Source organism: Geotrypetes seraphini, chromosome 6 (genome assembly GCF_902459505.1).
Source record: "Geotrypetes seraphini chromosome 6, aGeoSer1.1, whole genome shotgun sequence".
In the NCBI taxonomy this organism is placed as follows: domain Eukaryota; kingdom Metazoa; phylum Chordata; class Amphibia; order Gymnophiona; family Dermophiidae; genus Geotrypetes; species Geotrypetes seraphini.
The window spans coordinates 23,885,058-23,901,995 of NC_047089.1; the positions used below are offsets into that span (position 1 = coordinate 23,885,058).

The 16,938-nt window shown below is 44.8% G+C and overlaps 1 protein-coding gene across 1 annotated transcript in view; it reads right to left on the minus strand.

The window, feature by feature from the left end:
- CTSC (cathepsin C) overlaps nucleotides 1–16,938 on the minus strand; it is a 64,018-nt gene that overhangs the window by 34,604 nt on the left and 12,476 nt on the right. Inside the window, exon 3 of the mRNA XM_033949223.1 lies at nucleotides 6,862–7,022. Within this exon, the coding sequence (XP_033805114.1) occupies nucleotides 6,862–7,022 (161 nt within the window). The remainder of the gene's footprint in view (nucleotides 1–6,861; nucleotides 7,023–16,938) is intronic.

Consider the following 16,938-nt stretch of genomic DNA (forward strand, 5'->3'; position numbering starts at 1 on the left):
GCATATAAGCATCTCAAGCACTATTTTTTTTTTTTTTTTTTTTAATAAGGATGCATGTAAGCACTATAGTGAACATGTATGGGGGGGAGTGTGCATGTGTGCGGAGTATGGGCGCCTCCCAGTTACATGTGCAGCTTATAAGGTTCACACACCCTTGTCACATTTAGGCCCATTCAGTTACGCCAGCTCTAAGGCTAGTCTAACAATGGGTGGTACCCTAAAGCACAGTTACTTACCGTAACAGGTGTTATCCAGGGACAGCAGGCAGATATTCTTAACGCATGGGTGACGTCACCGACGGAGCCCTCGGTACGGACCTTTTTAACTAGAAGTTTCTAGTTGGCCGCACCGCGCGTGCGCGAGTGCCTTCCCGCCCGACGGAGGAGTGCGTGGTCCCCAGTTAGGATAAGCCAGCTAAGAAGCCAACCCGGGGAGGTGGGTGGGACGTAAGAATATCTGCCTGCTGTCCCTGGATAACACCTGTTACGGTAAGTAACTGTGCTTTATCCCAGGACAAGCAGGCAGCATATTCTTAACGCATGGGTGACCTCCAAGCTAACAAAGAGGGAGGAGGGATGGTTGGCCATTAGGAAAATAAATTTTGTAACACAGATTGGCCGAAGTGTCCATCCCGTCTGGAGAAGGCATCCAGACAGTAGTGAGTAGTGAACGTGTGAACTGAGGACCAAGTGGCCGCCTTGCAGATTTCCTCGATGGGCGTGGAGCGGAGGAAAGCCACAGAAGCAGCCATAGCTCGGACTCTGTGTGCCGTGACAGCACCTTCCAGTGACAGACCGGCCCGAGCATAGCAGAACGCAATACAGGCAGCAAGCCAATTGGAAAGCGTTCGTTTGGAGACAGGATGACCCATACGGTTAGGGTCGAAAGACAAAAAAAGCTGAGGAGAGGAGCGGTGAGCCCTGGTACGGTCAAGATAGTAGGCTAGGGCACGCTTACAATCCAGTGTGTGCAGCGCCTGTTCCCCAGGATGGGAATGGGGCTTAGGGAAAAAGACAGGCAACACAATGGACTGGTTGAGGTGAAAAGCTGAGACCACCTTAGGAAGAAATTTAGGATGGGTGCGCAGGACCACCTTGTCATGGTGAAAAACAGTGAAAGGTGGATCAGCGACCAGTGCATGCAGCTCACTAACCCTCCTGGCAGAGGTGATGGCAATCAGGAAAAGCACCTTCCAGGTAAGGAATTTGAGCGAAGTTGAGGCAAGAGGCTCAAAAGGAGGTTTCATGAGAGCTGATAAAACCACATTCAGGTCCCAGACGACAGGAGGAGGCTTCAGAGGTGGTTTGACATTGAAGAGACCTCTCATGAACCGGGAAACCAGAGGATGAGCCGTGAGGGGTTTTCCGAGGATAGGCTCGTGAAATGCAGTGATGGCACTGAGGTGGACTCTGATGGAGGTAGATTTGAGACCAGCATTGGACAGAGAGAGCAAATAGTCCAGTACAGATTCCACCGCCAAAGAGGTGGGATCCTGATGATGCCGCAGACACCAGGAGGAGAACCTGGTCCACTTCTGATGGTAACATTGGAGGGTGGCCGGTTTCCTGGAGGCGTCCAAAATGAGACGGACAGGCTGAGATAGATTCTCTGGAGAGGTCAGCCCGAGAGAAACCAAGCTGTCAGGTGGAGCGAAGACAGATTGGGATGTAGTAGAGATTGATGCTGCTGTGTAAGTAGAGTAGGAAACACAGGAAAAGGAATGGGCTCCCTGGAGCTGAGTTGGAGCAGGAGGGAGAACCAGTGTTGTCGTGGCCATCGAGGGGCGATGAGAATCATGGTGGCCCTGTCCCTGCGGAGCTTGAACAAGGTCCGCAACATCAGAGGAAGTGGAGGGAAGGCATACAGGAACCGATCCTTCCAATCGAGCAGGAATGCATCTGGTGCCAGACGATGAGGAGAGAAGAGTCTTGAACAGAATTGGGGCAGCTGATGATTGTGAGGTGCTGCAAAGAGGTCCACCTGCGGAGTGCCCCATCGAGCAAAGATGGAGTGGAGTGTTGGAGGATCCAGTGTCCACTCGTGAGGTTGAAGTATGCGGCTGAGATTGTCGGCCAGGGAGTTCTGTTCGCCCTGGATATAGACCGCCTTGAGGAAAAGATTGCGGGCCGTGGCCCAGGTCCAGATGCGTAGGGCCTCGAGGCAAAGGAGGCGAGATCCGGTGCCGCCTTGTTTGTTTATGTAGTACATGGCGACTTGATTGTCTGTGCACAGGAGAAGAACCTGGGGGCAGAGAAGATGCTGGAACGCTTTGAGAGCGTAGAACATGGCTCTGAGTTCCAGGAAATTGATGTGATGCTGACGCTCTTGTGGGGTCCAAAGACCCTGGGTGCGTAGATCCCCTAGATGGGCTCCCCACGCATAGGGGGAGGCATCTGTGGTGATGGTCATGGAGTGAGGGGGCAGATGAAAGAGTAGACCCCTGGAAAGATTTGAGGAGTTCAACCACCATTGGAGAGATTGCTGAAGAGATGATGTCACAGAGATGGGATGAGAAAGAAGATCCGTCGTTTGTGACCATTGGTTGGCGAGAGTCCATTGAGGTGTCCGGAGATGGAGGCGTGCCAGAGGAAGGACATGAACTGTCGATGCCATGTGGCCCAGGAGGACCATCATTTGTCGGGCAGGAATGGTGGGATGCATGAGGACCTGACGACAGAGATGGAGCAGGGTCCACTGACGATCGGAGGGAAGAAAAGCCCTCATTAGAGTGGTGTCCAGAACAGCTCCGATGAATTGAAGTCGCTGGGTGGGAAGCAGATGCGACTTGGGGTAGTTGATCTCGAACCCCAAGAGATGGAGGAGAGAGATGGTGTGATGAGTAGCCTGTAGCACAAGTTGAGGCGACGGTGCTTTCACCAACCAATCGTCCAAGTAGGGGAACACTTGGAGGTTGTGAGACCGGAGGAAGGCCGCTACCACTATCAGGCACTTGGTGAATACCCTGGGAGATGAGGCGAGGCCAAAGGGAAGCACCTTGTACTGATAGTGATGGTGGTGTACCTGGAAACGCAGGTAGCGGCGAGAAGTCTGATTGATGGAGATGTGAGTGTAGGCCTCCTTGAGGTCCAGGGAACATAGCCAGTCGTGTTGAGAGAGAAGAGGGTAGAGCGTGGCAAGGGAAAGCATTCTGAACTTCTCCTTGACGAGGTGTTTGTTGAGGTTCCTGAGATCGAGAATGGGACGGAGGTCTCCTGTCTTTTTGGGTACCAGGAAGTAGCGGGAGTAGAATCCCTGACCCCTTTGTTCTGGAGGGACCTCTTCGATGGCATTGAAAAGAAGGAGGGATTGAACCTCCCTCAGGAGGAGGGGGATTTGAGATGAATGAGAAGCAGACTCTACGGGAGGGTTGTCCGGTGGAAGAGTCTGGAAGTTGAGAGAGTAGCCGTGGTGGATGATGTTGAGGACCCACTGGTCCGATGTGATGACCTCCCAACGGCTGGAGAAAATGGTGAGACGACCTCCGATTGGTTGTGGAAGAGGTAGCGAAGGTGGAAGACTGGCTATGCCCTGGAGAGAAGAGTCAAAAGGGCTGAGACGGCTTAGCAGAAGGCAGAGGCTTGTTAGGTTGAGTGGATTGAGAACGTGCCTGCGCCTGGTGATGTTGCTGCCGTGGCCGCCGAGACTGTTGGGAAGGCGGGTTGAGTGGTCTGGCTGAGAATCTGCGCTGGTATGAGGTTTGAGGCCTGTAAGGACGTGTAGGCGGAGCCTTCTTTTTTGGTTTAATCAGGGTGTCCCACCTAGTTTCATGCGCAGAGAGTTTTTGGGTGGTGGAATCCAGGGACTCTCCAAACAGTTCATCCCCAAGACAAGGGGCGTTGGCTAGACGATCTTGGTGATTAATGTCCAAGTCTGAGACTCTCAGCCAGGCCAGGCGGCGCATGGCTACAGCCATGGCAGAGGCACGGGAGGTAAGCTCGAAGGAATCATATATCGAGCGGACCAGGAACTTTCTCAATTGGAGGAGACCAGAGATTTGTTGCTGAAAAAGTGGGATCTTCCTCTCTGGGAGATACTTCTGGAGGGCTGACAACTGCTGGACCAAGTGTTTCATGTAGAATGAAAAATGGAAGGAATAGTTGTTCGCCCTGTTGGCCAACATGGCATTCTGATAGAGCCTCTTGCCAAACTTGTCCATGGTTTTACCCTCTCTGCCAGGAGGGGTGGAGGCATAGACACTGGAGCCCTGAGTCTTCTTTAAGGTGGATTCAACCAGGAGGGACTCATGGGGAAGTTGTGACTTATCGAATCCTGGAATAGGGATAACCCTATAAAGGTTATCTAACTTGCGTGGGGCCCCAGGTACTGTAAGGGGGTTTTCCCAATTTTTATAGAAAGTCTCCCGTAGGATGTCATGCACGGGTAGTTTAAGAAACTCCTTGGGAGGTTGCTCAAAATCCAGAGCCTCTAGAAAGGCTTGGGATTTCTTGGAGTCTGATTCCAGAGGGAGGGATAGGGCGGCAGACATCTCCCTGAGAAACTTTGAGAAGGAGGATTGCTCAGGCCTGGAGGTGGCATCAGGAGCTGAGGGATCCTCATCAGAGGAGGAGAGATCTTCCTCGGTACCGGGGGGAGACTCTTCCCACAAGTCTGGGTCCCGGACCTCCGGGTGTGCATGACGCGACACCGGGGTGGAAGGGTCGGTATGGTGAGTCTTGGACAAAGATTTCCCAGAGCGTACCGAAACGGTACCGGGGGAAGAGGACCGGCGTCGGTCCCGGTCCCGGGAAGAATGGTGCTCCGCTCGGTCCCGAGGAGGATCCGCAGTGGCATGTTGGGCCGAGAGAATCGGCATGGAGGTATTAATAGGTACCGATGGGGTGGACACCGGTGGCTCGGTACGGGGCTCGGGCCGGTCTGGTACCGGAAGGAGCGGTGCCAGGATAGTAGGCAACAGTTGCTCGAGCTGACGTTTCAGCTGGTCTTGCAGTTGACCCTGGAGGATGGCCGCAATTCGGTCATCCAGGGGAGGCACCGGAACCGCTTTCTTTTTCTTCGGTTCCTTAGGTGCCGCTCTACGTCCCGGTGATGAGGAGGCCGATGATGAGGCACTCACCGAAATCGGGACGGAGCGCTTTCGGGCTCGGCTCGAGGCCGGCAGGGTCGGTGTCGCCACTGTGGCTGGTGGGCGCTCGAGGGAAGGGGTAGGCTTCTTAGCCGGCTTACCTTGCGCCAGTGGCACCGATGTGGGGTCGGGCGTCGTCGAAGCCGACGGTGCCGATTTCTGTGGTACCGCTGTCGAAGTCGAGGATTCCATGGTCGACCCGGTGCCGAACAACAGATCTTGTTGGATTTTTCGGTTTTTAAGCGTCCGCTTTTTAAGAGTGGCACAGCGGGTGCAGGAGTCCGCCCGATGCTCTGGCCCCAAACACTGTAAACACCAATTGTGTGGGTCAGTGAGGGAGATCGGGCGTGCACACCGCTGGCACTTCTTGAAACCGACCTGCGGGGGCATGAAGGGGAAAACAGCCTCCGCAAAATCGAATCCCGAGGCCTGGATAATGGCAACAGGCCCCGCCGGGGCAAAACGAAAAAAGATAGAAAAAAATCAAAGTTTTTTTTTTTTTTTTTTTTTTTGCAACTAAAAGAAAAGAAACCCGAAGGTGAATACAAATAAAATAAGAAAAAATTCGCGAGCGGGAAGGCAAAAAAGTGAGTTCAACGGCCGTTGAAAAACACACGCGTCTTCTTCGCTCCGCGGAAACGAAAAAACTGGGGACCACGCACTCCTCCGTCGGGCGGGAAGGCACTCGCGCACGCGCGGTGCGGCCAACTAGAAACTTCTAGTTAAAAAGGTCCGTACCGAGGGCTCCGTCGGTGACGTCACCCATGCGTTAAGAATATGCTGCCTGCTTGTCCTGGGATAAATGCAAGATAGGCCGATGCCAGGTTACGCTAGTATTCTAACAGAATCTGCCACCTGAGATGTAATGCTTAAAAAAAAGATGCAGCTTCAACAAGATGGCATTGAACTTGCTTCTTGCTGCAAACATTCCCCCCTAAAAAAAAAAAAGACCCCTCAAAATGCAAAAGTACAAAAAAAAAAGTTGTTCATGATTAATCTCTTTGTACCTTTGGTCCTTCTACAGATCAGCTCTATAAATGGCTCCTAGACTGATGTTAGACAAATTGCATTTGCACCCAACTATTCAGCTTTCCTAAAGAAAAATCAGCAAGTGCTAGAAAGTAAGTTATAAAAGGAAAAAAAAAAAGCTAGCCTTAAAACTTTACAATAGTTCTAGGGCAAACCTAAAAGAATTAAAGTACAGTCAAACCTCGGTTTACGAGTGCTGCGGTTTGCGAGTGTTTCGCAAGACGAGAAAAACATTTGCAAAATCCGCGCCTCAAGAAACCGAGCTTGCCTCAATTTGCGAGCCCCCCCCCCCTGCAAACCGGCATCCTCCCCCCCCACCCACCCAAACACAATTGCTTACCCCGCTCTGGCACCAGCACCAACACACAGGACATGCCGGTGCCCCAAGGATCTTCAGGCACCAGCACCAGCATGTCCTGTGCGTTGGTGTTGGTGCCAGAGCGGGGTAAGCGATTGTGTTTGGGTGGGTGAGTGGGGGATGCCGGATCGCGGGATGCCATATCGCTGGGTGGTGTGGAGCAGCGCAGGTGGCCTCGGGGGGGGAAGGGGGAGGGGAGGTGGAACGAATCAAGCGAGTTTCCCTTACTTCCTATGGGGAAACTCGCTTTGATATACGAGCAATTTGGTTTACGAGCATGCTTCTGGAACGAATTATGTTCGTAATCCAAGGTTCCACTGTACTTTAAACTTTCAATTAAGCTTGGCCATGCTATACTGTTCATCGTGTTCTCCTGTTCCGACGACCTTACCTTTCCTGTTTGTGGAATGATACTGTATTGACACCACCATAAGGGGCCGAGGAAACTTTGTGTCCAACAAAACATGCCCAGTTACGTCCCAGTACATCATGCACCCAACCAGGAAGTGTCTCATGGCAGTAACTCGTCACATTTTCACCATCTTGTTTATACTGCAACAAAACAAAACAGTAGCTTAGTCTTTAAATGATCACAATTCACTTTTTGAAACAAAATTCTAGAGGAATGCATTGTTTGAAATTTAAGTGGGTAAGAAACTGGCTTTATGTACAGTTTGGGCCACTATAAAGAGCGATCAACAACAACTTCGTAACTAATCACCTTTGTGTAACTGCCATAGTCTGCCTTTTTTCTTTTTTTTAAAAAAGGGAGTGGTGTTTAAGAACATAATAGTCTTACTGGGTCAGACCAATGGTCCATCAAACCCAGTAGACAATTCAGGAAACTAGTACCTGGCCAAAACCCAAGGAGTAGCAATATTTCATGCTACCGATCCAGGACAAGCAGTGGCTTCCCCCATGTCTTTCTCAATAACAGACTAAGGACTTTTCCTCCAGGAACTTGTCCAAACGTTTCTTAAAACCAGCTACGCTATCCGCCCTTACAACAAGTTGGCTGCTCCAACAGCAATTGCTACTACATAAGCCTGTTGAGGCTACACCTATCTACTATGACTACAAGGTTAATTGTGTATATTATATGAAGTACCTTCTGTCTTTCGAAGATCATATTGTATGTGACTTATCAAATAATAAAAATGGAATGATCTGTTCTTCTCACAGTCACTTCAACTAAGGCTAACCAAGTATGTAGCTCACCTGTGCTCCTCCGACCATATTCGCACCCATTTTTTTCAGTTTTATCTGAAGTACTGGCGTTAGGTCTTATAGGGGCCAATTCCCATCTTTTGAGCAGGTCAAGATTAAATGGAAGCTTGGACTGTTGTGCTCGGGGGAGGGGTCCCGATTGTACACAGGTACATGTAAGAATCACTGCTCTGTGGAACTTTAAGTACACATTTTCTAAAAGTGCAATAAGGAATGAAGAAGCAACGATCCCTGAACTTTGAGCCGTACTGGTTAATGTGAAACCAAGATTGCCAACAAGTATTACAGAAGCTGCATTCAACCATCTGGAAACTGATTTATTACTAATTTTGCCTATTAGTATAATCTTTAGTTCTGCATCAACTGGACTATTGCAATGTTTTAGACTGCCCTAAATTTATAATTAAAAAAAAAAAAAAAAATGCCAGTGCCGCCAGCAGCACCCTCTCTCTCTCATCCGAGGCAGGCAGCCCCCGGGGCAGTCCCGGCGTCCAGCGCAACGAGGGGGGGGGTCCTTGGAGGCCCTTTAAATCAAGGGAAGCCGAGGTACGCGGCCCGTGGTCGCTTGGCCAAAGGGGCAGGGCACGCCCCCTTTTGAGCCCCTTCGGAGCCCGTGAGGGACTGGGAGCGGACTGTTATCAATTCCTTCCACCATGGGCGAAAATCCATCTACTAGCCTCCGATGTGGGCCCAATGGATCAAGTTTCAAGTTTATTAGAGTTTTTGATTAATCGCTTAATCATACTTCAAAGCGATGAACATACATAAAAAAAACATTAAAAATTACAATATTAAAAAGTAATACAATATTTAACATAAACATAAAAATAAACTAGACTATATACAAACTTAACAAACAAGAGAAAAAGGGTGAAGGGGATTTGAACTACAAATTATTATAGAAAGAATAGTCAGGGAAAAACACAAGGTTGGGGATATAAGATGCATGGTCAAATTCAACATAATTAATAAATCCAAGGTTGAGAATTATTACTCAAAAGCATCTTTGAAAAGGAATGTTTTTAAATTAGTCTTAAATTTATCAATATTATGTTCTTCTCTTAAATAAATTGGGAGAGAGTTCCAGACTTGAGGGGCATTAACAGAAAAAATAAATTGTCGTCTAGTGTTGATGATCTTGAGAGAGGGAATTGTCAATAAATGTTGTTCGTTTGACCATAATGTTCTATTTGAGGAGTAAGGAATTAGTGATTTAAAAATAAATGCGGGTGTTTTAAAGAGTATTGATTTAAAAGTGAGTAGGCATAATTTATAGATTATTCTACGAGATACCGGAAGCCAATGAGCATTCTTAAGAAGTGGTTTCCTCATTGCCACGGTTGGAAGAGCAGGTAACTTTAGGTATACAGTCTGCTTCCCTCTCCTGAGGGGAGCCATCGCCACCTCCCCAGCCATTAAGCTTTGTCGGAAGAGTAGAGACACCCTCCAAGGTAGGAGGATGTAACAAGTGTATTCTGGCTCCCAATACAAGCCAGAATACACTTCAGATTCCTTTGCCTACTTTTCAAAGCCATAAACGGAAACAGCCCTTCGTACTTGAACAATCGACTAACTCGTTCCACCTCATTCAGACGCAGGAGAACCCACACGATCTTCGCACGCCCGCCAACCAAAAAGGTCAAACGGAAAAAAAATATACGACAACCTTCTGGCCACCAGAGCAGCAAAACTAGACTGACAACTCACCAATCTGCTGACTTCAACCACAGACTACAAAACTCTCAAAAAAGAAACAAAGACAACACATCAGAAAACACATAAAACCAATATAACTCTACCAAAGTAGTTCCAAACACCACTGACTTTACCAATCTTCTTCTTAGCAATTTAGAAAATGTTCCTATATAAGCTTATGTATTAAGATCATAACAATTCTTATGTAATCCGCCTTGAACCGCAAGGTAAAAGGCGGAATAGAAGTCACTAATGTAATGTAATGACACTGGACTTAGGGGTCCTTTTATCAAGCCGTGCTAGCGGGGTTAGCCCATCAGACATTTCATCACGCGCCAACCCCCGCGGCTGGCTAAAAAAACTAATGCCTGCTCCATGCAGGCGTTACTGGCTAGCGCGGCAGGCGGTTTAACGCGCGGTATTCTGTGCGTAAAACCCCCCCTTCCGCAGCTTGATAAAAGGACCCCCTTAGTGTTTCAGATCAATCCGGTATGGTGGGAACAAAAGGCTTGACTCCTGTACAAATGGCTGTGGAGCCAAACCTGAAGCCACTTTAAATGATGCCTGGTTGACTGTCAATAGAATTGAGCCTTCACTGCAAAATACAGTTTTGAAATTGTGCCAATTCTCCTCCGATACAGCAGTTCAAATGAGTGAGCATGAAACTCAAATAACAGATCTAGGAAATAAATTGAATAAATCTGTGAATAATTTACAGAGTACTGCCTCTGCTAACATTAAAGATAGCATAACGGTTCATGCCAAGATGGGAAAAAAATGGAGAATTATATGAGAGCTAAAAATCTTCGTCTCTTAAATTTTCCCATCACTCATTACCTATCTCCATTGGAGCTATTAAGAACGTACATGAGGGAGATTTTGCAATATTCTAATGTGGATACCTGAGACTGATAACCTCTTTTACATTCCGAGGACTGCTAAGGAGGCGGTAGATAAGGGGGGAAATAAATAAATGAGTATCGCCAGACAGTTTGGATCCGTCTCATTTTCTTGAGTCCTCTAAGGACCACAATCACAAAACGTGCTACACTCTTGGTAGCTTTCAACACAGAACTAGAGAAACAGGTTATTCTGAAGTTGTACTTTACTAAGAAACAAGCTCTGTTTTGTGGCCAAGGAGTGTTAACATTTCCTGATGTTTCTAAGCAGATTCGGATAAACAGGAAGCAGTTTCTATTGCTTGGGCCTAAGGCCTAAGCGGTGGATGCAACCTTCTTCTTACAATTCCCCTGTAAATGTCTTATTTCATTTGCAAGTGACAAATGTGTGTTTCTGGACCCAGTCCAGTTAGAAGATTTTCTTAGAGATAACCCTTTCCAGATAGTTTCTTAAATTATTTGTTTGCTGGAGAGCGTAATTGATGATTTAAAGAATGTGCCACATCTCTTCGCCTGCCAAGATGTTCAATTTTGTTACTTTACCTTTTTTTTAAGCTTTGGCACTCTCGGCCATCTAATTTGGACTTGATTATTGAAAAACTATTGCCTCTGACGTTATTTGATGAGCATTAATATGCTATGTTTGAACTGGATATACTTGTTTTTGTTATGTAACCATAACAAATCAATCAATTAAAAAAAAAACAAAAAAAACAACTCCAAACGCTACAGAATACAACCCATTAATCTTCAGACTGAAGAAAAATGATAAGATTTCACCTTATTTACGTGAATTACACTGGTTACCTATAGAAGGGAGAATACTTTATAAACTCTATTCTATTTAAAATACAGTTTGGAGAAACTCCCGATTACATTTCACATCTCGTTAAATTTTCTAATAATCCATCTATGAACCTAAGAAATAATGATACTTTTTGGTATCCAGTCATTAGGAATATTAGATACAATAGAACTTTTAACTCCACATGGGCATATCAAGCAGAAAAACTGTGGAAAGCATTACCAACTAACATTAACCAGCAATCTAATTGTAAATGTTTAAAAAAAAAAAAAACCCCAGACCTAATAATTACTAAATATTGTAACACTAGTTTTTAACTTGTATCACCATAATTACTTATGTAAACCACTGTGAACTTCATGGAGGTATTGGCGGTATACAAATAAAGACTGTATTGTATTGATACAAAAAGATTATACTGTGCCATAGATTCACGGCCAAATATTTTGGGTTAATATAAGTGTTGCTCATTATCCACTAGACCAGTGGTCTCAAACTCGCGGCCTGGAGGCCACATGCAGCCCGCCAGGTAATATTTTCAGTTTCTCGCTATGTTTATCATAATCACAAAGGTAAAACAAAACCGTTTCTTGATCCTATGTCTCTTTAGCTATAAATTAGAATATTATTATTAAGACTTAATCAAAAGGAAAGATTTATAAACTATAAAGAGTTTTACCTCATGCAAAATTGTCATTTCTTTAATAAGATATTAACTGTTTTTTTCTGAGGCCCTCCAAGTATCGACAAATCCAAAATGTGGCCCTGCAAAGGGTTTGAGTTTGAGACAACTGGCCTATAGGAAGAGGAGATGCAAATGTTAAGAGCCATAGCCAATAGGGAGAGGAGGAGATAGTGGATGCTGCGGATGGGCCATTTGGCCTTTATTTGCCATCATGTTATTATGTTTCTATAACCATAAAGCTCTATGACCTCACAATGCAGGTGTAAAGAGCCTTAGCCTATAGGAAGAGGAGATGCAAATGTTAAGAGCCTTAGCCAATAGGGAGAGGAGGAGATAGTGGATGCTGCGGATGGGCCATTTGGCCTTTATTTGCCATCATGTTATTATGTTTCTATAACCATAAAGCTCTATGACATCACAATACAGGTGTAAAGAGCCTTAACCTATAGGAAGAGGAGATGCAAATGTTAAGAGCCTTAGCCAATAGGGAGAGGAGGAGATAGTGGATGCTGTGGATGGGCCATTTGGCCTTTATCTGCCATCATGTTACTATGTTTCTTTAACATCACAATGGAGGTGTTAAAGAACCTTAGCCTATAGGAAGAGATGCAAATGTTAAGAGCCTTAGCCTATAGCAGTGGTCTCAAACTTGCAGCCCGCCAGGTACTATTTTGAGGCCCTCGGTATGTTTATCATAATCACAAAAGTAAAATAAAACCATTTCTTGATCATATATGGCTCTTTAGTTATAAATTAGAATATTATTATTAAGACTTAGCTAAAAGGAAAGATTTATAAACTATAAAGAGTTTTACCTCATGCAAAATTGTCATTTCTTTAATAAGACATTAACTATTTTTTTTCTATGGCCCTCAAGTATCGACAAATCCAAAATGTGGCCCTGCACAGGGTTTGGGTTTGAGACCACCGCACTAGACTTAATAATGACTGCACCTTATGTCTGCCCACACTGAACTCATTTCCATCACAAGGGAAAAAAAAAAAACAAACAACCAGTAGGATTTGCCAATATCACTTCTCATATGCACTTTTTTAAAGAGATCATACAGGTCTTATTACCAGCCATCAATAAATTTGGACATTATCTATGGGTAATATGACAGCTAGAAGCAGTTACATGAGTATCTGCCAGCAGGCAAATCCATCCCACTGCAGAGATTTCACTCAACAGTTCTCAAAATTAATCCAGCTCAGTTCTGTGGGTGAGCTCAGGAGCTGGGAAAACTCTATAACAACTTAACTGACAGTAAGCTAGTAAGGTTGATGTTTTTTTAAGTTCAAAAAGTTTATTGTTTTGTAAACAAGAAACACACAACAAGATCAGAACAGCAAAGAAACAAATAACGTCGTAATGTACCACATCCAGTCTGACAAAAGAAAAAAAAAAAAATCAGAAAGTCATATAAACAGTAATACAGTGATAATATCCGAGCGGATGAGCAACAGTCCAATGTGAAACAGTCAAAGAATAGAACATAATTGAGGAGCACATAATAAAACAGAAACGATATCAGCATAAACAATCAAGAGAATATGGTCGCTAATGAGGTCTTAATAATATGCCCCAGATCTCATAAAATTTGTGTAAGGAGCCAAATTTCTCGGCAAAGAGTCTCTCATGCTTTAGGGTAATAATAACAGAAGCCCACCATGCAGAGTAGGTAGCAGCAGAAAAGTTTTCCCAGTTTGTAAGAATCACCTTAATCGTCAAAGTCAGGTAGGCATTCAGAAGCATTGATACTGGTTCAGCAATCGGGCGAGGAATCGCCACTTTGACCCAAAAATGACTATGGCGTAGGTCAAAGGAAGTTTAAAGGATACGAGTTCTTCAATAGTAGTCCAAACATGGTTCCAGAACATCTGGCGGTAAGGGCAGTCAAACAACATGTGTCGAAGGGTACCTGGCATCCCACTACAGGACCAGCAGGGATTGGAGTGAGAGGGGCCCAATTTAGGGACACGAATTGGAGTCCAAAATGCTTTGTGTAACAAAAAGAAAACCGATTGAGTCAAAGAGGAGGAGTGGAGGCCTTTCTACCTCCCACCCAGATAAATGGCCAGCAAGAAAAGGAGGCCGATCTTCGGGCACCGGCACCAACGCACAGGACATGCCGGTGCCGAGGCCCAGATGACAGTAAGAAGCGGGTTCTGGTTGGTCTGGAGGACTTCAGATTGCGGCAGGGGGAGGGGGGTGCCAAATCGCGGGGAGGGTGCCGGATCGCAAATCGAGGCACGCTCGGTTTCAGAGGCGCCGATTTTGCGAATGTTTTGCTCATCTTGCAAAACACTCGCAAACTGGTGCACTCGTAAACCGAGGTACCACTGTATTTGTATGCTGAATGTGCTTTTATTGACTTATTATATGTTATATATTTGTGTCTTGCACTATTGATGTTCGGAAAATCAATAAAGAATTTAAAAAAAAAAACAAAAAAAAAACTGCGATCGAATGAGTGCTAGCATCAAATATGCACAAAAGCCTGAAACTACACCACTTATCACTATCCCCTTGCAGTTCAAGGAATCATCGGCATTCCACACTCTTGTTCAAAAGCAGCAGGTCTGTTAAGCCCATCAGCCAAAAGGAGGAGGTTTTTGAGCCAATGAGCTAGGTCATGAATACAGCCTGCTTGAAAAGTAACGAGCAATGGCGGGCTGGGAGTCTGAGGCTCTTTCCTTATGGTATCCCTTGAGCTGAACATATCATGATCAGGGCTGTGGATTCGGAGTCGAGGAGTCGGAGTCGGAGGAAATTTCGGGTACCTGGAGTCGGAGTCTGAAGTACAAAAAACTGAGGAGTCGGAACATTTATCTACCGACTCCATTTTTGAACTTGGCATACCAATCACGAGCGATTCTTTCAGCTACAGCACCCACTATATACACAGCACAAATGTTGCGAGCAGCTTCTGCGGCCTTAGAACCTTGATTAAAAGCAAAAAGAAGGTGGTGTCGAAAATGCTCATTTCTCTCAACTTGACATTCCATTTTAACGATCTGAAAATTAACCAGAGCTGTGGAGTCGGAGTCGGAGGAAATTTCGGGTACCTGGAGTCGGAGTCTGAAGTACAAAAAACTGAGGAGTCGGAACATTTATCTACCGACTCCACAGCCCTGATCATGATAGTATGAAATTATATTGAAAGTTAATTCCTTTTAATTAGGGAACAAGTGGGTATATCCCCACACGATTTAATAAAGCCTTCTCTCTCATTCTGTGACTGTGAAAAAAAAAAAAAAAAAAAAAAGTTTACTAGACGTGTCTGAGCAGAGTTAAATTTCCCTCTAGGGCTACAACCTGCAATAATTACTGTATGGTCAGCAAGAAGCCACCTGCCCAACTCTCCATGACCCCCATTCACCCAGTACATGGTAAACATTGTTAAAACCAAGCCACAGGGGTTTTGTGTCCTGTCTGTCAGTATATAAGCAAACATGTTTAAAAATTTAACAGCAGCGTAAAGAAATGAACAAGAATGCCACAACCTTTAACTAGCAGCTCTCCATGTATTTAACACTATATCAGGTTTGGATAACTCGATCTATCTTTTGCCGATTATTGCCAATATAAGTTACAATACAATGTTCACAAAATCAGATGCCAGCGTAATGGAAACAAGTTCTTGAAATAGTTCAGTGAAAGGATTAAAAATAAATAAATAAATAAAAATTTTAGGTTATGTTAAATCTGTACACGACTACAGAATCAACACAGACTTTTTAGCAGATTCACTACAGGACTGACTGCAGTGCATGTCAAAACGGAGCCAACGCTTCAGGCTAAGAGATGATTTCTTATCGACGACGGAAAAATGAAAACAGACCTTAATACGTAAACATGCAGTGCTACATGTTATATTAGCAAGCTCACCCAATGCCAAACCATAATTCCCCACAGTCCCGAAGCGCAAGAACAAATTGACTCGCAAAATCAGCGACTTCCTAAGAAAATTGTTACAAATGGGTGAGGTTTGATTTTAGAAAATAAAAACACAAATTCTCTTTCATATTCTCATAGATCATGATTCTAAGAATCCCATTAAGCCGATGCCAAAGACCATCATCCTGTATAAAGATTGTTAGAAGTAGCAGCTAGAATTACTGCAATGCACGTTATTTCTATGAAACCCAAGAGAAGATAGAACAAGAGCCTAAAGAAGCATAACGAGCAGTCCAGGACAAACTGAAACGCGGGTTGCTTGCTCTGCCGCACCAGAAAAGTCTGTGCAGTCTTAAAATCAATCTCACCTCAATTTGCACGTGACATTACAATACTTAAACTTGATATTTGTACATAAAAGCCAATTAAACGCATGTTTCGATTTAGAAAAATTAAATCCCTTTAAATAAGGAGGAGAAGGAAAGCTACGTAAAATATACAGTACTTGTCTTTCTGAAGTTCTCTGACCTACTAGTTGCTAGGATAAAGTGGGGGGAAAAAAATACATGTTACTCAAACTTTAAAAGAGCCGTCTTTGTTGTCTGTCCTTGAGATCTTTTTAGGGCCCAAATCAGACATTCAACAGGAAGATATTGTCAAACGAACAACTAGTTTGTCTGATTCAGCTTTTTTTTTTTTTATGGCACTTTGAATTTTCAGGCAAAGGAAATGCAGTCGCATCTTTGCAGTGGCTATGCTTGGCTCATACTATTAATTACTTTATTGAGCTTGGTCTCACAAGTATGAAGGCTGATTGAAAAGTAATGAGGCTGCCACGGATTTTCTTTCCAAGTAGACACGGTGAACAGATCAGGAAAAAAAAAAAAAAAAAGGGAGAACCTATGTCCCAAAATTGTTGGTGGATCCAAAAACCAAAGAGATGGAACAAAGTCTCTGGATGTCTCAGGAGTCATTTGACTGATAACAATTTATTGACCTAAAAATCCAGACAGTAATATCAAAATAGCCACATGCCACTAAAAGTCTATATAAATAACCATGGAACCTTGTGTCGGACCCAACACAGTCTGTGTTTCGGCCTTCTTAGACTTCCTCAGGGGTCCTGATGTAACATAACCATGTTAAACTAACACTGGACAATAAGGTTTACATTGTACTTGAAACGTCTGCCGTTAAGCACTCTAAAATGATTGCACAACCCGACACCAAATAGCCTTGAGCAGGAAAGTGACACT